The sequence below is a fragment of the Tachyglossus aculeatus genome, chromosome X3, assembly GCF_015852505.1.
Source record: "Tachyglossus aculeatus isolate mTacAcu1 chromosome X3, mTacAcu1.pri, whole genome shotgun sequence".
Taxonomy (NCBI): Eukaryota; Metazoa; Chordata; class Mammalia; order Monotremata; family Tachyglossidae; genus Tachyglossus; species Tachyglossus aculeatus.
The window spans coordinates 24,532,918-24,556,271 of record NC_052099.1 but is presented as its reverse complement, the minus strand read 5'-3'; the positions used below and the strand labels follow the sequence as shown (position 1 = coordinate 24,556,271).

Sequence of the window (23,354 nt, the reverse complement as noted above, 5' to 3'; positions counted from 1 at the left end):
TCAGAGAAGACATTTTTCAGGCAGCAAACTCTGGGTGTCAGAGGCCTACTAGAACCAAAAAAGTTATTTTGGCAACTGATTCTCTCAAACCAAATCTCATATAATAAAGTCAGTAGTGCACCTGATAGTGAACCTGTTCAGTTGCGAAATCTGTCCATTGGATTTGGGGAGCAATTGTCTGTTTGTTGGCTTGGAAAAAATTAATTTTGTGTGGATCACACTCTCTTCATTTTGAACATAATTCTCAGAGAGGACTCTAATTTGATAAAATGGGATCTGAGTTGTTCAGATGAGAAGCTATAATCCCTTGAGTGAATTTCAAAGTCAGACAGTGAAGCTGCTTAGTATCACACACAGCCTTGCTTTGATGCTTGCTTCTGGACACAGAGTGTTTCTAGGGATTTGTCACAAGAAATAGCTGTAAAAGTCTGTTATCCTTGAATGAGTGGCTGACTTTTGCTTTCCGAGACCTACCCAGGGTAAAGGGAGCGAACAAATGGGGAGAGTCAGACCCAGATTGGAAAGAGGTGATTCTAATAGGGTGGGAGGGCGTCCAGAATCAATCAATCAATCAATCATATTTATTGAGCACTTACTGTGTGCAGAGCTCTGTACTAAGCACTTGGGAAGTACAAGTTGGCAACATATAGAGACAGTCCCTACCCAACAGTGGGCTGACAGTCTAGAAGGGGGAGACAGAGAACAAAACCAAACAACTAACAAAATAAAATAAATAGAATAGATATGTACAAGTAAGATAAATAAATAAATAGAGTAATAAATATGTACAAACATATATACATATATACAGGTGCTGTGGGGAAGGGAAGGAGGTAAGATGGGGGATGGAGAGGGGGACGAGGGGGAGAGGAAGGAAGGGGTTCAGTCTGGGAAGGCCTCCTGGAGAATATATATATATATATATATACATATATATATATATATATTACATATATATATATATGTAAAATTGGGGGTTGATTGGCCTGAAATCTAAAGTACTATGTAGTCATAAAGGTGAGAGATGTTTTTGTTTAAAAGTTCTGCTTTTATATATTAATTTAGGAGTATAAAATGGGTCTTATTCTTGATATAAGGAAGAGGAAAATTCCTTATAGAAGTTTGAGAACATATTCTTCATACTTTGAAAGGGAAATGAAGAGAGCTGGGTAGATGGTATTTTCCAGGAATCTGGTCAGTGAGTACTGAGTATGTGCTACTGGCTGACTTTGGTTTTGCTTCTCTCTCCTCTGGCACTAAGTTTGGGTCTTTGGCCCCAACTCCACCCCACCTTGAGTCATGGAAAATATGATCATCACTTTAATGAGTGTGTACTTCCCTTTGTCTCTCCTTTCCTTGGGCTGAAAAGAACAGAGGAAGTGTTGAGCTTCATGGATCCTGTTGTTAGGGGCAGTGTAGCCTAGTGGGAAAAGCACGGGCCTGGGAGTTGAGGTCTTGGGGGTCCTAATCCTGGGACCACTGTGGCAAGTCACTTCACTTCTCTGTGCCTCAGTTCCCTCATTGGCAAATGGGGATTCAATACCTTTTCTCCCTCCAACTTAGACTGTGAGCCCTATGTGGGACCTGATTATCTTTCACCTATCCTAGTGCTTAGTACAGTGCCTGGCACATAGTAAGCACTTAAATACCACAGTTATTAATGGGACAGAATATGAAAATGCATTACTTTCACTTTTAGGAAGAATTAATATTTTTGCCATAAGTGTTAATATGAGCTTGGTTTTCTTATGTGAGAAGCATTCAAGCACTTATTCTGATCATCTTGTAGGTACAATACAGATTGAAGCAGCGTGGCTCAGTGGAAAGAGCATAGGCTTGGGAGTCAGAGGACATGGGTTCTAATCCTAGCTCTGCCACTTGTCTGCTGGGTGACCTTGGGCAAACCACTTCACTTCTCTGTGTCTCAGTTACCTCATCTGTAAAATGGGGATTAAGACTGTGAGCCCCATGTGGGACAACCTCATTATCTTGTATGTGCCCCAGTGCTTAGAACAGTGCTTGGCACATAGTAAGCATTTAACAAATACCATAATTATTATTATTCATTCATTCAATCATATTTATTGAGAGCTTACTGTGTGCAGAACACTGTACTAAGCGCTTGGGAAGTACAAATTGGCAACATATAGAGACGGTCCCTACCCAACCACGAGCTCACAGTCTTATTACAATAGTGTTTGGCATAGTAAATGCTTAGATAAATACCAACACTGTTACTACTGGGTGATGCACATACTTAATCTGATCATTTTGTACCTAGAACAGTGCTTGGCATCGTAAATGTTTAAATAAATACCATCACTGTTATTACTGGGTGGGTTTGGTTCTCTTGTGCAAGGGACATGTAATTTTAGTAAAGCAAGACTGATTATGCATCAGGAGTACCTGCAACAAATCACCACTAACCTCCAATCTACCGAGGATTTTGTTCCCTATCACCCCATAGTCAGTCTTTTCTGGTGTTACACTGGGGAAGAATCTAATTTTCACACAAATAAAATATAATTCTGACTTGAAAATTTTGGAAGGGATTTCAAGTTTCATTTATGACAAACTCTTGTATGTGAAGGTGAAACAAATGAATGACTGTAATATAGTAATAATAATTATATTTGTTAAGCGCATACTATATGCCTAGTACTGTTCTAGCGCTGGGGTGGATATAAGGCTCACAGCTTAGGTAGGAGGGAGTAGGATTAATCCCCATTTTACAGATGAGGAAACTGAGCTACAGAGAAGTATAGTGGCTCATTTTACATGGATTACAAATTCTTTGTTGCTGTATGGTCCAATTTACTCCTGGTGTATATGTACTTTTAGACTGTGAGCCCACTATTGGGTAGGGACTATCTCTATATGTTGCCAACTTGTACTTCCCAAGCGCTTAGTACAGTGCTCTGCACACAGTAAGCGCTCAATAAATACAATTGATGATGTACTTGACTAAAGTTATTTCTCTACTCCTCTGAGACTCCTAATATCTGATCCACAAAGGAACCACCTCCTGCAGGGAGAAAGGGAGCAGCAAAAGCGAGAGAGTCAGAGACAAGTGGGTGTTTGATCTTACAAAGATTATGTTTTTACCTAGTTCATTCAGTCTGGTTTCTTTCAGGAGCAAGATCCTCAATATTGAGGGTCCCTTCTAGTAATTTTGACACCTCATTGTAAAAACTTCTTCCAGCACTGACAACTGGTTGCTAAACTCATTTAGCTGCTCAGCCCAATTTTAGGAGCCTAGGCTTGGCCCTCTTCCCCCTTAAAAATGAAAGGCATTGTTAAGATGCATAGAGAAGCAGTGTAGCTCAGTGGAAAGAGCCCGGGCTTTGGAGTCAGAGGTCATGGGTTCAAACCCCAGCTCTGCCAATTGTCAGCTGTGTGACTTTGGGCAAGTCACTTAACTTCTCTGGGCCTCAGTTACCTCATCTGTAAAATGGGGATTGACTGTGAGCCCCATGTGGAACAACCTGATCACCTTGTAACCTCCCTAGCTCTTAGAACAGTGTTTTGCACATAGTAAGTGCTTAATAAATGTCATTATTATTATTATTATTATTATTATTATTATTAAATGCAAATCTTAAGGAGAGGGCTGTGAATTTTTCTCTCACCTGTCATAGTGTCTTTCCTGGAAGTGTGTTCTCCTTTAGTTCCATGGTAGGTGGCGTTTGTTCCAGTTGATTCGTAATCTGTTTTCCTTTCCTTTAGACTGATCATTTCCCGAGGTGAAGCTGGGGCACTTGCTAAATAACAAAAACAAAATAATCATTTCCACCTTACAGCGTGGCACACGCGATAAGATCTCATGGCTCAGTGTTTGCTAGTCAAACATCAAAAAGGGTGGAAAAGACTTGGTAGAAATGGAGTTGGCAGCTCCTCCCATATACACACACATTATTAACTACGATTTAGTGCTTCATTCAAGCCTGCCAACAGTGATGAGATTCATTGCCAGAGCAAAGCCCACATTTTTGGGTACACTTAGCCTTCAAGGGAGGTAACCACTTGTGAGATTAATCAACGGTATTTACTGAGCACTTAATATGTGTAGGGCACCTTGATGGGCGAGGTAGATGAATTGGCCACCCGTTCTCAGGAGGGATGACTTTGGTGTCTGTGTCCAATGATGAGGTCTGGGTGTGAGAGCAGGGTGATAATAACAACAATAATTATAGTATTGGTTAGCACAGGGGGAGACTGGGGACAGTTGCTGTCCTGCACGGGACTCACAGTCTAATTCTCCCTCTAAGTAGGAGAACAGGTCTTTCATCCGCATTTTACAGATGAAGGAAATGAGGCCCAGGGATGTTAAGTGACGCACCCTCAGTCACAAAGCACTCAAGTGGCAGAGCTGGGATTAGAACCCAGGTTTTCTGACTCCCAGCCCTGTGTTCTTTCCACTGCCAATCTGCAGTTCAGAGAGAGAGAGCAAAGAGAAATGGGAGGTAGTGTAAGGAGTATTGCAATGGTGACCTTGTCCCCTTAGCTCTCTGCTCTCTTTTGCATGGTCAATCTAACCTTTCTGCATCCAGCACAGGTGCAGGAATGCCTTACTGTCTTTGGCGATTATAGGGAAATGAGGAAAGGAAAGAGAGATTAGTGAGGATAGAAAGGTGAGTCAAGGAAGAGAGGGGAAAAATGGAGTGCAGTGTTACTCTTCATGTTCCTATTCTTAGCTGGTGGTTTTCAAATCTTGCTTTCTAATTTTGGCCTTGAAATTTCTTCTTCTGCACTATAATCTACTGCCCCATTGTGGGTTTTTTTTAAAACATTCTCTTTAACTCCCCCAGTCTCTCGATCAATGGTGCTTAGTAAAACCTATGATGCCTATAGTACGTAATCAGGAATTTCAACCCATTTGTGCACCAGAATTACTCCTTGGTACTTTTCCCTTTCTCGCTATCAAATCTAAACTTGGGATATTTCTGGAAGAAGAAAAAAAAGGAACTGGTCTATGAACATGCAAGAGTGGCTTCTTAATACTTTTGTTTCTTGTAATAGCCATGAACAGGAATTATGGAATTTTTTTTTTGCAACATAAAGATAAAAGTCAGTAGTAAAATGCCAAGTGAGTTCGGAATATAGGACCAGTTACAGAGCTTCTAAAGTAAATCCAAATTACTAGAATGTACACTGTGCCCTAAGAAAGGAAGGGCTACTTTTGTTCAGGCTACATGGTAAACAGCTGATGAGAAATTTATAAAGGAAATGGCCTCAAATAATTTCTTCTAGGTCTCCTAGGAAATATGCTATTTTCTCAATTACAGTAGAAGGCTTTCAGAAGGCAATTAATCTTAAGGAAGCTATTTAATCCTACACAACAGGGAACCAATTCTATTAGATGGGAATTCCTTGTTCTGCATCCCTCAAATTCTCCTGCTGGTGTCAAAAGTGAAAGAGTACCGATTCAACATTATGGAGAAGAAAGCTTAAGTGTAGCACTTGGGTCTCTTGGCTCCCAATCTTTTGATAGACGCACCTTGCCACTGATGTGTGAAATATGGGAAGACACTTAATCTCTTGGTGCTATCCATGTGTACACATGAGAGAGAGAGAGTGAGAGAGCTGTCCTCTGTGATCCAAGATGAGGCATCTGACGGAGATCCTATCCCTGAGTGGGAATTTAGGTAGAAAGACTAAAGCCAAAATGACACAAACTTCTGCAGCGTATGGACCTAAGCATAGATCACTGCTGTGTTTCTGGGTTCTTCTGATAATCATTTAAGGTTAGTTGATCAGTGGTATATATTAAGGGCTAACTATGCACAGAGCATTCGTTCATTTAATCGTATTTATTGAGTGCTGACTGCGCAGAGCACTGTACTAAGCGTTTGGGAAAGTGCAACACAACAATAAATGGACACATTCCCTGCCCTCAACAAGCTTACAGTCTAGAAGGAGGAGACAGATATCAAAACAAATAAATTACAGATATGTATATAAGTGCTGTGGGGCTGGAAGGGCACTGTAGTAACCACTCGGGAGAGTACAATGCAACAAAATTAGCAGATATGGTCCCTGCTCTTAACAAGCTTACAGTGTAGGGGATGGACAGAGATTGAAATAAATGAGCAATTTTAGTCTTCAGGATATCCTTATGTACAACCAGGTGACCCACCCAATGAAAAGAAGAACTGAAGTAACAGCTGAGAAAGGGTAGGCATAAAATTCAAGTTAGGGGCTTTATGATTCTGGAAAAATAGAGAGCTGGTTGGTGGATGTTCTAAGGATATTGGTGAGAGAAGGTAATGAGTGAACTGTCCTCTGGGAATAGAGCCTATAATCATGGCAATGTATCACTGAGGGCATCATTATATTGACCACATGCCTTAAAGATTTATGGTTATAATAATTTTCATATTTATTGCTTGACCAACTGCATAAAATGAGAATAGACACCAACTGCAAAATATAAAATGATTTTCTATAGGATGAATCCAAAGTCCTTGAGCATCCATGATGGATGATAAGGTATTGTCCCTAATACAATACATTTGTCCTTCGCTTTCCAAGAGGATTGTGCTGACAGCGAGATCCTATCCACAATGTGTCTGTATGACTGTTAAGACCAACTGTTATCAACACTCCCTTCTGCCCTGTGTGTACAGAAAGATAGCTCTTTATGTACACATTTGTGCATTTGCCCTAAAGAGCCTGTTCCTGTTTTGGGGACTCCTTCGCAACATCCTGATTTCTAAATCTTTGCTCAAGGAGTGCAACGACTCTCCCGACTGCCTAGTTTACCTATGGCAATAATCATCCATGTCTCTGGTACGCTGTTGGAGGCTGTGCTTGATTTTGCCTTTAAATGATTTTTTCTGCCCCTCCCTTTTCAGTTTAGCACTTAGTAACTGCTGAAAATCTCAACCTGTGCATTGTTTACTGGGTACTGGTACTCCCTATTTTTGTTTTTCTTTAGACTTATTAGTTCATAATGTTGGACTGATTTCTTCTTGTGACTGTGACACAAGGGCATTGACATTAGCAAGTAAAAAAGATGGGCTCAGAAACATTTTCTGACCCTACCTTCCAAAACCTTTCTTGCACCCTTAAGGACAGGCATCAGTCTGGGAGTAAGGACCAAGAATCTTTATATGCCCTTTGCAGCGGTGTCATCTGCAGGGTCCTCATCTACCCCTTAGGCTGTTCTTGAATGTGGCCCTCACTTCTGCTGTGAAAACCCCTGTGTTCTTTTCCCCACTTACCAAAACCATGTAGCATAGACCAGATGGACTCTACCTTCTTTGACACGAATGGGCCTGTAGGTAACTGGAAAAATGACTATCCAAAAAAGCTAAGACAGTTTTGGAAGGACAACAGAGGATTGAAAAAGCAGACTGTTAGCTCCCTTTGGGTAGGGATCACATCTAAAAAAAACCTCGTAATGGACTTTCCTAAGTGCTTAGTACACTGCTCAGCACACAGTAAATGCTCGATAAATAACTAATCGATTGACAGCTGGGCAACAAAACCAGAATACGGATTTGAAAATCCAGGTGCCTGCATGCACTAACATTCATTTCCTACTTAGCAGCCACAACTGCATCCTTAGATCTCAAGCCTTATATGATAATGGTGGCTTTCACATTTGCTTAGGTTACCACCTCAGCTGAGAGGTTTTGTTATTGCCATAGAAGTTCCTTTGCAGGTCAAATCATGCACAGCACATTTAACATTTAAGATGATTTGCCTTTGACAGTAAAAGATTTCTTTCGCTGTTAGCATGTATTTCCAGCTCCTCAGTTTTATTATTATTCTCTATTGGACCTACTTCCTTGACAAGTCAGGGGCAGTTGCTATGACTGTAGAATCCATTTGAACACTCTAATAATAATAACGGTATTTGTTAAGTGTCTACTGTGTGTCACATACTATTCTAAGCACTAGGGTAGATCCAAGCTCATCAGGTTGGACACCGTCCCTGTCCCACATGGGACTCACAGTTATAATCCGCATTTTCCCAATGAGGTAACTGAGGCACAGAGAGAAGCGTAGTGACTGGTCCAAAGTCACACAGCAAATGCGTTGTAGAGCCGGGATTAGAACCCACGTCCTCTGACTCCTAGGTTCATGCTCTCGCCACTAGGCCTTGCTACTTCTCTAATCAAGGGTCGTAACCTTCTCTCAAGATCTGGGTTTTTTCTAGGCTTCTCATTTGAAATTGCATTTTCACCACAAAGAAGAGTCAAGTGCTATAATCGAGATTCCTCACCACCATTATTAGAGTCTGGGCAAAGCAGACAGATAAGTTCACTGATCAGTCTCCCTACTGCTCCTGTGCTACCGTAGTGGAAAACAAACAAGAGCTTTCAGATAACAGGTCTGCAAGGAACTGATTTGAACAGGTTATCCAGTAAAGCAAAAAAAAGAGGGTGAGAATGAGTCACCAACTTGATTTATAAGCATGGAATTACTTATTTTTCAGAAGATTTCAAAGTAACAGATATGCTGGCTGCAGATGACAATAATCTTTGTGAAATATTTTACTTCAGAATAATTATGTTTGTATAGTTGATATATGTTTTAGCCCTCTTTATTAATGATGACATCTATATGATGGAAGAGCTTTTAAATCACTCCTCTATTTTTCTCCCAAGCATTACCCTTTTATTTGTGCACTTTTAATTTCTTGCCATGGAAATGATTTATGAGGATCTGATGAAAGGATTAAGAAGCCAGGTGGAGAATAATAAGAAGGAGCAGATAAATAACTGACTTTAATCCTGCAGATTTTCTGGGCCTATTATGTACCATTACCTACTTATATTCAGGATAGACCCAGAACATTTAGATCTTCAAAAGTTTGATTCAAGAAAAAATGGTTGGAAAATATTGTTTCTAACAGAATATATCTTTTGGAATATTAAATACTTGTACTTATACAGAAAAGCAGCTCCCATGCTTTTACAGGTAATTCTTTTTAACCATGGCCCAAGGCCCTCTGCTTCCTGACTCATGTGGGATGGGGACTGTGTCCGATTGGCTTATATCGCATCTTCCACAGTGCTTAGTACAGTGCTCTCGCTTAACAAATGTCACTATGATTATCCTATCTGGGGGGAGACCAGCAATTAGAGGATAATTATTTCTCTCCTTATGCCCCATATTCAAAGAGCAACAAAAGGATGATTCCAGGTTCCTTTCCTAAACTCACACATATAGCACAATTATAGTTGCTTTTAATTTTAGCAGTAAAACTAATATATTTCTTTCAAATATATGATTCTTCCTCCTTTAAAAAAGTCCCAAACTTATAATTAAACCTTCAGCAAACACTCAAAAAACATGTTGTATTTAAGTTCAGTGAACACACCTTCCCCTCAAGACTGTAAACTTGGTGCCGACAAGGACTATAATAATAATAATAATAATGATGATGATGGCCTTTAAGTGTTTACTATGTGTACACGCTCATCAGGTTGGACGCAGTCCCTGTTCCACATGGGGCTCACAGTCTTAATCCCCGTTTTACAGATGAGGGAACTGAGGCACAGAGAAGTAAAGTGGCCACACAGCAGACAAGTGGCAGAGCCAGGATAAGAATTTAGGCCCTTCTGATTCCTAGGCCTGAGTTTAATCCACTAAGCAGAGCTGCTTCCCATGTCTAGCAAGTCTGATTGACCTTCTATAGCAAACTGGCCATTCCAGGCCCCAACAATCTCCCTAAAGGGCCCTTTCCTTCTTTACACCTTATGCTCCGATGCTTCTCATATCTCCGTATCCACCTGAGTCATGCTGGACAATGGGAAGTGCCCAGGAAGCTCGGCCAACCCTCCATCTGTCTTCTAGCCATGCTCTGTCCCTAAGGGTGTGGGAAATGAGGAGAGAAAGGCACGTCTTTTCTGTAGCTTTTGCCCAAATTAATCCCATAAAACCCAAATGACATTAAGTTTTATAAATTCCCCTTCTTTGAAGAGAAATCTTTAGTGGCTGCCACAGAACTAACAGGAGCCAAGGCAATCTCAAATCAAATGCAGTGAAGTAAATAACAATGCTACCCAACCAGTTGCAATTACTATATAACATGTATGACTAATTCACAGGAAGGAGAGTAAATATAGAGTTTAAAGTAAATCAAGGAGGCAGGCTCCAAATGCAAGTGTTTTTATGATGTGGCTGTATGGTATAAGTCTGAGAAAAATATAATTTAATAATACTTTCTTTGGAAGTGCTAATCAAGGCTATGGCAGAATAGCAGTAAAATCCAGAAGGGAATGTATAAAAGTCCAACATCTTGGTTCACTTTTCTTAGTGCCATTTCCTCAACTACCACCTGTCCCCAGGTAATTTTGTGGTGGAAAATCTCCAGGTATTTGCCTGCATCCCAGAAGGAACGTACTGGGACTTTCAGGGAAAAATACTGCTGCTCTAATTTAAAATGCACAAGACTTTCTCGAATTTCAAAAATATGTGCACCAGCATGGAGTCGCTGCCATTTGGCACTTACACCTTGCTTTAGCACACAGCGAAAACACTTACAGGGAAGAAAGTTTTACCTGAGCGGTTGTTGGGAGACATGCGCACGGGAGAAATGGAGGGGGTGCGGGAAGAAGAGTAGGGTCTTTGCCGGTCCCTCTCTATTGTCGAAGATGAGGCTACGAAGTGATACTGCGACCATCCATCCTGCAAGAAGACAGTACCCATTAAGTTGAGTTTCTGTGAAATAAGAGGCAGGCTTGGTTAATTTTACGCTTCAAAGGCATTACAGTTAACTGCCGCAAAGTTATAGGCATTGTTTACTAATTAGATGCTTAGTGTGACTCGAAGCCCCGGCCTGCAGAGTCCAGCAAATGTAGGAGGATCAATCTTTGACCTGGGGTTGAGGTACTAAATGAATAACTAATAACAAAGACTGTGTTGAGGGACATTTGTTCTGTTCAGAATTTAAGGCGTTTGCTCGGGCTATTTTCAAACTTTCCTGCCCAATGTGCCGTAAAGATTCGAAACACTCTACTTCAGGTTCTGACCACTAATTTTTTTCCATATTGCTCATGTCATCAGCTGCATATGAAGTGAAGGCTTGTATTTGAAATGGTTATTCCTGGGACTCTGAGGAAATGGCGCTACACATTTTAAAAATGCTTGTGAACAACTCAGTGGCCCAGGAAGTCCAGTATTCGCATACTGTATGAGGACTTGGTCACAGTAGCAGAAAAGTAAAAGCGACACAGAGATACTGATCCACCCCCGGGAAGTCATAATATAATCTACCGCACATTCCAGGTTTTCTGGTGCTGGGAAAGGGAACAAGGCTAAAAAATAAATGGAAGTAGGATTTAGGTTCTGAAGATGCTGTCTCTTGGGCGTCGTCTCTCTCTTCAGTAAACCCCCCAACATTCCTAGAGGAAGTTTTCATATTCCTGATTGAAAATCAGGTCCTTGGGAAGAGCAGGGCTGGGCCAGGAAGAGTTGTGCCCCCTCCATGTTGAGAATCTCAAAGCCATCCCTGAGTCAACTGTGGGCAGGAGGGAGAGGGCTGTTTGCTAACTGAAAGTAGAAAATGCACACTTCTTATTTGACTCACACGGACAGTCCATGAGTTTAAAGTACAGGCTTCGCTAAATCATCCATGAGATCTAATAACACACTCAGCTTTCTGAATTTGGACAAGTATCTACTGCTCTCTCCCCTCAATTTCTAGGCATCATGGAAAAAAATAAGTAACTTCTGTAGGTACACCCTTTTCAAGGAGACAAGTAAGACAGGCAGTATAGCAGAATTTGATTAAAGACTATAGGGCCAAGCCAATATGGGGTTAGGTTCTTTATAAATATTAATAATAAACATATAATTATGGTGAATAATAGCCCTGAGTGTGGGTGCCATTTTTCTCCATCCTTATAAGGAAATATCTGAATATTGGTTTTACTTTTTAAGGTGAAAAATGAAGGGGACTTTACAGGATTTTGTTTACACAAGCAAATGGAGGCTACAGAATGCCTTCCATCTTCACTGTCAGCTAACCTCTTTGAGCACTATTAACCTATTTGAATGAATCCATGTTTTGGCAAATTTTAACGCCTTGTAGACCATGACTTTTCCTTGGTTGTGCGATTAATGATGATATTTGTTAAGCGCTTGCTATGTGCAAAGCACTGTTCTAAGCGCTGGAGAGATACAAGGTGATCAGGTTATCCCATGTGGGGCTCACAATCTTAATCCCCATTTTACAGACGAGGGAACTGAGGCACAGAGAAGTGAAGTGACTTGGCCAAAATCACACAGCTGACAAGTAGCAGAGCTGGCATTAGAACCCATGACCTCTGACTCCCAAGCCTAGGCTCTTTCCACTGAGCCATGCTGCTTCTCTAGAGTATCAACACTGTTTCCCTTCATGCAATTTAATCTCTATAAATATCCCCAGGGATTTAGAGTTGCTAGAAAATTCAGAGAAAAAAAAACAACCCAGCCAGTAGAGAATAGTAATAGGAACTGTGAAAGGGCAGTTAACCTCAATTCTGATAACGATGGATGGAAGTCTTCTAAATCTTGTCATTCCCCTTCAGCAGGAGAATGACCCAGAAGTTGTGCCCTACTGCTCAAGACACAGTCAGGCTGTCAAAAACAGAGTATCAGCTCCTCCAATTGGTTTTCATTTTTAACATTTTAAACTAGAAACAGTTTAACCATCTTCAGTTTTAAATGCAAGAGAGATGAAAATCCACAAAGAAAAGAAGTGTCTAGCAGTTGAACTGTAAGTAGTCACCCAGAATAAACTCGAGTTCCTAGGTTTTATCTTCTTCCAGTCCTTTCAGCATAGTTTGAGATCCCGTTTGCTGGGTTTTGATATGCTTCCCTTCTGGCATGGTATTTACTACTGGAATCCAAACTGATCAGTATCTGCTTTTTCAACAGCCTAATTTTAGATATTATTTGTCTCTGAATTGTATAATTTTATTTGTAGGTTAATCACGGACCTACAGATCTTCCACTATAAATTTTAAGTTTTAGCTTAGAGAACACAGAATAATAGGGCAATTAAAGAGGAACATAAAATATGAGAAAACACTTTGATAAGGTCATGAACTATGGGAGTAACTTGCATCAAAAAGAAAGTTGTGCAGGCCGATTTCATCTGTCCAGATATACAGTTTCCTCTGAAGACAAAGCACAGTGACCTTAACTTTGTTACACTCACGACCAAGCCATTTAAGGCTAGCTACAGTTTAGGACTACTGTGTTAGCAGTAACTTTCTCAGGAGCATTAGAACTCTGGGCTGGACTGTCAAACACAAAAACTTTTAGGGCTTTGGGGGAGATTGAAAAGGAGAATGGAAGCAGACTGTAGCAGGAACATAGAACATCTGTCTTTGTATGAGGCTTGAAACGGAAAAAAACTGGGTAAATAATAATAATGATGGCATTTATTAAGCGCTTACTATGTGGAAAGCACTGTTCTATGCACTGGAGAGGTTACAAGGTGATCAGGATGTCCCACGGGGGCTCACAGTCTTAATCCCCATTTGACAGATGAGGTAACTGAGGCACAGAGAAGTTAAGTGACTTGCGCAAAGTCACACAGCTGACAATTGGCGGAGCTGGGATTTGAACCCATGACCTCTGACTCCAAAGCCCGGGCTCTTTCCACTGAGCCACGTTGCTTCTCAGGCAAGGCAAATCTGGCTCTTCCCTGTGATTTTCCCTGGTGTTTCATGCAGTCCATCTTGCCCCCTCATTGTCCTGGATCTTTCTGATGATCCTCTGCTCATTTCTGCCTTTTCCCTCAGCCCTGGCAAAGGACCAAAACTAACAACTAAGGCTTAGAATTCCCAGAAGCCTAGGGCAGGTTTGGGTCAGAACAAGAGTTATAGCTTATCCTTGCTTGCAAACTTCCTCCGGCTATAATTGACTGGACTGGTTTCAATTGTACATCCCACTGAAATAGTTATTTACATATTTTATATAATCTTTCTAGTTTTGACTTCATTTACAGTGAATGATGGCCTTACGATTTTGTATTTTAAGTAAAATCTGTTCCTTTACAAAATAGCTTTTGGCTTTGAATATGATCTCTGCCTTCTGGAAAATGTACTCACAATTGAATGCTATGAGATGATCAAATAGAGCTAAAAAGAAATATAGTTTGAGACAGAAGGCAAATCTTAAAGTACTAATCCTAGGTCTAAATCTGCTTCCCTCCTAACCCAACATGGCAAATAGAACACTTACAGACCTACCAAATTTTGAAAACGCATTGGCCCGCACTATTTGCACTGATGCTTCCAACATCACTCCCTCCTCCTACTGCATGGGACTAATTGCAAGAGACTATCAATGGAGTGTCACAATTTTTTTGAATCTGGGGATTAATGTAGACTTGAGGAGCAGTCTGTGGGCATGCTGTCCTCCCTCGTAAGCTCACCAAAAAAGGTAGTCTGTCTAAAGGGGGTCTGTCTCCCCCTTCTAGACTGTGAGCCCACTGTTGGGTAGGGACTGTCTCTATTTGTTGCCAACTTGTACTTCCCAAGCGCTTAGTACAGTGCTCTGCACACAGTAAGCGCTCAATAAATACGATTGATTGATTGATTGATTGATAGGGGGTGTACCTGCCTACTCTGGAATGAAAAAGTCCTCGGCTCATCTCTGTGTGCCTGGGTGAGCTTAGATTTTGGTGTCTTTAAGCTTCCTTGAGACTTGATTCTCATCGTCATACCACAAAGGACCAGTATTGTACCTAAAAACTGAACTTGCTGGTTTTTGGCTTTTGGATTAGCATTTTGTTGTAATTTTCCCTTTAAAAGTCTAGGTACATAAGAGCATGGTGAGAAATTCCTCAAAGCTAATCTCCATTTACCCCTCTCTTCCTAAAGCCTACATCTAGTATAACTATCAATATATTAGCCTCTTTTGCAAGTGGAAATCACAATTTGAAAACATGCAGGAAGGCCCAAAAAGAAGCAGAACACATTTCATTCATCATCAGTGACTCACTCATCAGGCTAACTTTCTCCTCTTTTCAGATGGAACAACGAATTTGCCTGAATGTAGTAATTGGGGTCAGAAAGGGTGCTAATCCTAAAAGTTGGAAAATGTTTTATGGGAATTATAACAGACATTGGGGGGGGCGGTGAGAGAGAGAGAGAGAGAGAGAGAGAGAGAGAGAATGAATCAATCAGCAGAACCACATTCATAAAGGCAATCTTCAGGCTTCACCTTAAAACTAGCTTCTTGTTTTCTTGGAGGAAAGCAGTTTGTAAAAGATTTATTAAAGCCATTCCTATCAATGATTCCAAAAGCAGTTAGTGTTAAATATTTAAACTAATTTTGAAGAGCCAAAAGGGAGCATTTTCAATTTAATGTGGAAATAAATATCACCTGATGTGCTGGTTGCTTTCATTAGTTTGTTTCAGCTCTAGTGCTTCTAATGAAATTTAATTAAATTGATTTGGATACTTAAAGGTACAGTGCATGATAAGGGTCTTGGGCAGAGAAATAGGACTACCTTTAAATGGGAAAGGCTAAGAAAATGCTTTTCAGAAACCACTTTACCTGCCATCAGCTTGTTTTAATGAAGGTATAAAACCTAAAAGACTTGACAGATTGGAAATAAATTGAATGTAATATTGTTAAGCAGAGTATGCCATTGTTCACTGCCAGGAGTTAATGGATGGCAATTGAAAGTACAAGAAACTGAGGCAATGCCAAATCTCTGCTCGTCTACCATTCTACTAGTCCTGCAGAGGCACTAAATTGAAGGCCTTTAATTGATTCCACTTCAGAAGATATCCTTCTTTTCCCTTACTAGTACGGTGAATTTAACTAGTACACCCTCAGCTTTCAAACTTAATATCTAGATTATGACACCTGCCATTTTTTGGTTTTCCATCAACTTTAAATTTAATTAGGGCAGCCTCTTTGACAGTCTGGGATAGAGCGCTACCTGCACTTTTCATGCACTTACAGCTCCTTGAACCATAAAACCCTATTGCATCCAGCTTGAAGGATGATCCTCAATTAACAATCAAAACTTTTATTTGCCTCTGGGAACACGTCTGGGGAACCGTCCCATTGAAACCGACAACTATTCCCACCGGGAAAAGTAAAAGTGGGGACAGGTCATGCAACGAGGTGGAGAAGGAGATTTGAAGCCAATTTTATGATGCTTCTGATGAGCCCAATCCCAGAAGTTCATGACATAACCTAAGTCATGCAAATATCGGCAAATATTGAATCCGTGCTATTTCCAGTTACCTAGCAGTGACCTGGCATTTGAAAGAATCACTGTAGTCCTTGTTCAGTTTTCACTTTTCCTTCCCCTCCTTGGCCACCCCAAAATTGTTGCAAGAGCAGGATAGAGAATCTACCATCACCATGCTCTTTTCTATTTTAACTTCCAGGATAGAATCACCCTAATCAAAGAAGAAATAAAAAAGGCTCAGTGGAAAGAGCACGGGCTTTGGAGCCAGAGTTCATGGGTTCAAATCCCGGCTCTGCCAATTGTCAGCTGTGTAACTTTGGGCAAATCACTTAACTTCTCTGTGCCTCAGTTACCTCATCTGTAAAATGGGGATTAAGATTGTGAGCCCCCCGTGGGACAACCTGACCACCTTGTAACCTCCCCAGAGCTTAGAACAGGGCTTTGCACACAGTAAGCGCTTAATAAATGCCATCATCACCATCACTCAATAAGCCTCTACCAACTGGGCAGGAAATTAATTTTCCATAGGCTAGCTGTGGCCAGGGAACATGTGTACCAACTCTGCTGTTTTGTACACTCCCAAGCACCAAGAAACAGTGCGCTGCACACATTAATTAATCAATCACATTTATTGAGCGCTTGCAGTGTGCAGAGCAATGTAGTAAGTTCTTGGAAGAGTACAATACAACAGCGTTGGTAGACACATTCCCTGCTCACAGTGAGCTCAAGTGCTCAACAAATACCAATGATTGAGATTGGTAGCAAGATTGAGACTGAGTTGTCTTCTCAGGTTTAGGAAAGAGTAAATTTACAGTCCTATCGTTCAGGATGTTCTACATTATTTTACATGTGCCCTGGAAGTAATGGAGTCTTAAAACATTTTTCCTTGCCCTGAAACTTTCAATTATATATCCAGGTTTAAAATAAAAAGAAAAATAATCTGCAAGATACTCTTGCACATTCCCGTAATCAAACGACACCTCCCTCTGCCCCAACTATCCTCATTAGTGATCCCCAGGAACAAAATTAGTGGCTGCAGGAGAACAGCAGGGCTAAGAGGGCTGGGCTTTCTGACGTTTGGATGAGTCAGGGACTGAGACTGTAGCTCTTCCTGGGGTTCCAGTAGCTTTCTGGTCCCTGCTTCATCACAAGATGGGCCTCCCGCAAACCAGGCTCCTTACCCTGAACTCCTCTGCTGCCTTCAGAAAAGGTTCTGCAGATTGCCTGTAGAGTGAACCAGCACGTGTCTTGGAAAGTGTCATAAAAGAGTTGGAGAGATTTCTTTTGGAGCCACAGAACATGGCTGGATCCTTCTGTTCTAGCAAAGATTGCATATCTAAAAATCGATCTGAATTGTAAATAGCAATTTTGGGCCACAAAATGAGTTTAATTGTAAACGGTCTATTTTTACTGTTTTGTTATTTTTAAAATGCTGACAGTGTGCTCACTGCTTTGTCAGACATTTGCAATGACACACTCCCAGCCGTAAGGAAATTCAGTCTAAATTACATGGTTTAAAGTTGAAGTAATTAGCCTAGAAATCCACTTCTATTATATATATCTATTAAGTCAAGGCCCTGATGCCCTCAAAGAAAGTGATTGTCTTTACCAGGAGGGCAAGGAATAGATAAGCAATCAGGCTGATAGCAGGTAAGGTTAACATCTTTTAGAGGAAAAGAAGAAATAATAATGTAGGAAAAATTGAATGGGAAGAAACCAACCCACAAATTACTTTCCATTTTTTAGGCACTTCATCCTTTGTCAGGATGTCGCATTAAATGGAACTGCTATAGCGGAGAGACATTGTGTTTAATAAAGAAAGCTAATATGAATTAAGTCTAGTCTCATCATACTGATGCAAAACAAGGCCATGTCTTCACTGGCAACATGTTGTCCCATTGTTAAGAACTATCGGAAAATAAGCCCATCAGATGCTTTTCATATTTTTATAACTTTGTCCACCGACTGAAGACTTGACTTAATACAACTATGAAACCCCTTATGTGCCCCAACAGGTGACAAACTGGCAGCAACGTGGCATCAGACATCACCCCTAACTAAATATCTTCAGAGCTGTAGGACTATAACGTTTTCTTCATGGTCACTAGTCCTATTCTCATCACAAATGCCTTACTTAGCTCCTTAAATTCTTCCATCAGTGTCACTAGCTGTGCTGCACATTAAGTGGCAAGCCTGGATAGCAGCACCAAAATCCAGGAAGTTCTTCCACCAGGATGGCAGCTCTACCCATCTCAACACAGCGGGAGTGGGGAACGAATGGCAGTAGGCTGCCCAAATTGCAACTTTGAGAATTTAGTTAACCTCAGACAACATGACATCACAAACAAAATTCAGGGGACAATTGTGGCAGCAGACTATCTGTTGACCACCTACAAACAAGAAAGGAGTGACTCTTTTTAAGCAGAAGTTTTAAGAGGATCATGAGAGAGACAACAGTGAAAACACTACCTGGCACTGGTGTATTCCAACACTACAAAGCCCTGTTATGCACAATCTTTGTGTAGACAGTATACGTTAGCCTTATCAGTCACATTTGCGCTCTTAGATAAACTTCAGTGGTGTCATCTTTGTACGTGTGTGTGCTTTATATGAAAGTTAATCTAGTTTTATACAGTACTATACTATATTTTCCTACCCTTTTCTGACCAGAAAGGACATTATTTAGGAGAAAAGCAAATGGGATTTAAACTCCCCATATCAATTGCAAATACATAGGTAGATGGTCAGGATGGGAGCCAATTGGGTGTAAAGATCAGGAAGGAAGAGAAAATTAGGAGAGTTTTGTAAGGCAGTGGTTGGGAATTGCTTGTGCAGGGATACATGGGTATTGGGCGATTTTGAGAAAGTTCTGAAGTTTTTTAGAAAGATGCTGAGGAATGGTTAGGCTGAAGAGGGAGAAGCTGGAGGCAGAGGGACCAGTAAGAAGGGTGAAGTGAGCTGAACCCTCCTGGTAGCTGAAAAGATGGAGAAGGTGGGAAGGAAGCGTGTCTACCAACTCTGTTATACTGTATTCTCCCAAGTGCCTTGTACAGTGCTATGCACACAGTAAGCACTCAGTAAACACCATTGATTGAAGGGGGCAAATCTAAGCAATACCGTGGAGGAAAACCCAGCTGATTTAGAGCTACACAATGTGGGAGGTCAACAACAGAGAGGAGTCAAAGATGACATCAAAGTTGCAAGCAGATACCTGGGCAATTCATTTTCAAAATGTTGTAGATCACAGACGTAATGGGATGGAATGGAAACACTGCAGATGGGTGGGATAGCACAAAATTAAGGAAGAGAGAACCAAAGAGTCCAGGGAAAGGGATTGGACACTAACCAGATTTTCCTTTTTAGCTGCTAAAGAACTGACTGAATGTGTGGCCTGCCATCCATTGGATGCATGCTAAAGGAAACAATAAGACAAAATGACAGAAGCAGGTGGTCATGGATAATGTAAGGTCTTTAACATTAAGTTGAATTGATGCCTCTTGCTCTTTCTCTCCCATTCAGAAAGCCAGGCCCTCTCACCTATCTTCTCAAGTCCCTGATTTTCTTTCATCTCCATCTCTTTTCTCACTTCCTGTCTCACATCATTTTACTCCCAGTGCCAGCCCACTTCCACTCCTCCACCTGTTCTCACTTTCTGACTCACTCTCTGACTGTCTCTGTGGCTGTGTCAGACTCCATGCTTCACATCTTTGCTGCTCTGAAGCAAAACACCCGATCTACTCCCACATCGGTGAGCAGAGATTACACTACAGATATTAAAGATTCTCTGGCTTTTTTTTTCCCCAAGAAGCACAAGACCTTTCCCAATTATTCTCTTGGGAGATGGGCCAATCTCCCATCTTACATTTAATCTTGTAATCATAAAGTTCCTTGTGCAATGCTAAGGTCTCGAGGTACTCTAAGATTTACCCGCAGCTTGACTGCTGACGGCAAAATGAGATTGTGGGTCCTGGAGGACAGGGATCATGTCTACCAACTCTATTATATTGTTCTCTCTCAAGTGCTTAATGCAATGCCCTGCACACAGTAAGTGCTCAACAAATACTGTTGATTGATTGAGATGATTTGCTCAGGCAGCAAGCTGAGCAACTAGAAATAGGTCTTCTGGCTTCCAGGCCTTGTTTTTTTACCCAGTAGATTATTCTTTTTGTCCCAGGGCTTTTATCAATCAATCAATTGTATTTATTGAGCGCTTACTATGTGCAGAGCACTGTACCAAGTGCTTGGGAAGTACAAGTTGGAAACATATAGACACATTTTATGTGTCTGCATCAGATTCTTTTCAGGGAATGAGACAAATTAAGGAGTTCAGGTGTAAAGGAAATTTTGTATTTTGCTACTGCTATGTAGGATTTCCCATGACTTTCTAATATATCCTAGCAGTCTCTGTGATTTACTGTTCTCTACACATTCTTGTTTTAGGGACTGTCGTGTGCATTGATTTACACTTTTGCATCATTGATTTTTTTGGGGGGTGACCCCATATGCCTTTGTATCTTGGATGGGTACCGGAGAGTCTGCAATGCCTGTGAGTTGTCTCAGAATGAGCAGAATTCATGAAAGTCATTATGTGCTGATAATGAAACCAAAGAGAAAGTGGGCAGATTATTTTTGGCAGAAAATGAGATTATCAGGGCAAAGTTTATCCCTTATGCCTTCATCTGTCATGTGAATTTGTCATCATGTCATTTTAAAGGTAAAACTAGAAAATTTGAACTTGAAAACCATTAGTTATCAGCATATATTTAGGGTCTAGTTATAAGCAGATTAATAATCACAAAAATCAAATCAAAAGGTTCCATTTTTTTACCTTAGCAAAATTATCTGGGACTGAATAGAAATTAATAAACACTGTTCTGGCAATTTCTTTTATGAAATGACTTCTCCAAATCCAGTAGTTTACCTCATGTCTGTAGGACTTATTGCTGTCATAGCTATCTAAGATACTTTGAAAGCCAAGTAAATTAATCCTCAAAATGCCAACATGCCAGATAATGCATTAAAACATGCCCATCTCCTCTCTCTAAAGCTTCAAGATCCTAAATCAGAATTTGGATAGGGTTGTGCTTTCCCATTTACTCTACCTCACATTATCTTTCCGATTCTGTTTAGATTCGAGCACTGTTTTACCGGCGATATCTCCTTGCAACTAAATAGGAAAGAAGCAACTAATCTCTGGAGAGATTTTACATTTGTGCTCTAGATTTTCATCTGCAAAATACATAGTGTATGAGGCTGATCTATCAAGATGGGCCAAACTACTAAAAGTTGTTCAACTGAAAAACTGCATGATACCTAGTCTGGTTCATGGAATTTGAGGAAATCAGTCAGGTAACACTTTACTTATCCGTAATTAATTATTGATTTCTTGTTTTGAGAGTGAAATGGTGGCAGGATCTAACACAATAAATAAAATAGCTATAGGAAACCATGAACATTGTGTGAGGCAAGGCATGAAGGGCTTGTCTTAGATTTACCTCCAAGTTCATTATGCATCTACTGCTAAGTTATGCACAACTAAATATTATATTTTCAAACAGTGAAATGCCAGACTTTTAAAAATAGTTTCTCTTCTTTCCTAAATAGCCATTACAATAATATTCCTCTATAGGATATGGGAAATGTGTTCTCATTCCGTTTGAGAACTGACATCTTTGTTCTGCGTGGCTTTTTCAGAACTACACTAATTATTCACGGTATACATTATATTCTGTAATCAGGAAAAAGAAATGACAATGCGAACACACAACCGACAAATTTTTACACTTAAAAGTACTTCTTTGACTTCCTTTAGATGTTTTGAAGTGACCGTACGATAGTTATTTTAGGAAATATTTTCTCTGAAAATGATTAGCCACACGTAATCTGTTAGCCACATGTGGGGCAGAGACTGCAACTCCTCCAATTATTCCATATCTACTCCAGCATTTACCACATAGTTATGCATTTCACAAATACCAAAATTATTACTGGACTGATGGCATGGGTTCTGATCTCTACCCCTTCCCGTGACTGTCTGTGGTCCAAATCACTTTGGTCAATCTGGGATTGAGTTCCCTCACTCAAAATCATCATGACCAGACCAGAGAATGGATTCCCATCCTCCCGGGAGCTCTTGCTGGCTAATAATAGAATAGTGGTATTTACTTGAGTGCTCACACTGTACTAAATGTTGGGAAAGTACAACCCATGAGGGGCATGTTCTCTGTTTATGAAATGTGAACATTCCAATTGATGGCTTTAGGTTGGGAAATGTTAACATTGGAAGACAAACTGGGCTTCTTCTGTCTCCATGGAGAGAGACACAGAACAGAGAATGCACCCGAGGAAGACAAGAACGTGGTCCAACATACGATCATACATAATTTCCAGGGAACCTCTTTAATCAGAAGTGAATTTACTTGGTCCAAAAGAAAATACCTGTTATCACCCTAAAAATGATACTCAATTTAATTAACACCTGCTACAGTTTCAAGAGCTACTATAGTTCGAAAGAAAAGAAATATTTGAAAACCAGGCATCGGGCTTCAGACTTCTTTGGTCCTAAAGATCATTGAGAAGGCAGCCTACTTTAATCTAGATGTGATTAAAATATTTATGATTGTGAAAAAATACAAGCTTGCCACATTCACATGAGATCACATGCGGATCTCAGCAAAGTTCATGGCAAATGAAGAGAAATATGAACTTCTTGTTAAGAAAATACATTTTAATTTTCCATATCATTAAATTAAAGGTCACTGCTGCTAAGCCAAGCCCTCAGCGCCTCAGTAATGTCACGAAGAGGAATTTAAAAGCATATTCGTGGTACAGAAGCATCAAGCTAGTATATTATAAGAATGACACTCAGAACAAGCCAAAGCCAATTTTTTCTCTCTCTGCCTTGATATTTCCCCATCTGTAAGATGGAGATGATAAGAACGCTTGCTCTGTGTTCTCAGGGATCTTATAAGAATAAACGATAAAGAATCACGGCACTTTGCAATCTTTGGGAGAAGGGGGCCTTATCAATCAATTTATTATAGCTTCAAAATGGCTTTGTGTTCCTAAAAGGGCAGTGCTATACATTGCCTGTTTTAATTTTCAATAGAGTTTCCAGCCCCCAAACAGCATTGAGAATCTATACACCAATCTTGCTATCTCACACCTTGGGAACATTTCACACTTCATAGTTAGAGGA

The 23,354-nt window shown here is 40.5% G+C and overlaps 1 protein-coding gene across 3 annotated transcripts in view; it reads right to left on the bottom strand.

Annotated features, from left to right (window-relative positions):
• CTNND2 (catenin delta 2) overlaps window positions 1-23,354 on the bottom strand; it is a 483,758-nt gene that overhangs the window by 6,589 nt on the left and 453,815 nt on the right. For all 3 annotated transcript variants that reach the window (XM_038770310.1, XM_038770311.1, XM_038770312.1), the window contains 2 exons: window positions 10,515-10,641; window positions 3,630-3,761 (listed from right to left, as the gene is read on the bottom strand). In XM_038770310.1, the coding sequence (XP_038626238.1) occupies window positions 3,630-3,761; window positions 10,515-10,641 (259 nt within the window). The remainder of the gene's footprint in view (window positions 1-3,629; window positions 3,762-10,514; window positions 10,642-23,354) is intronic.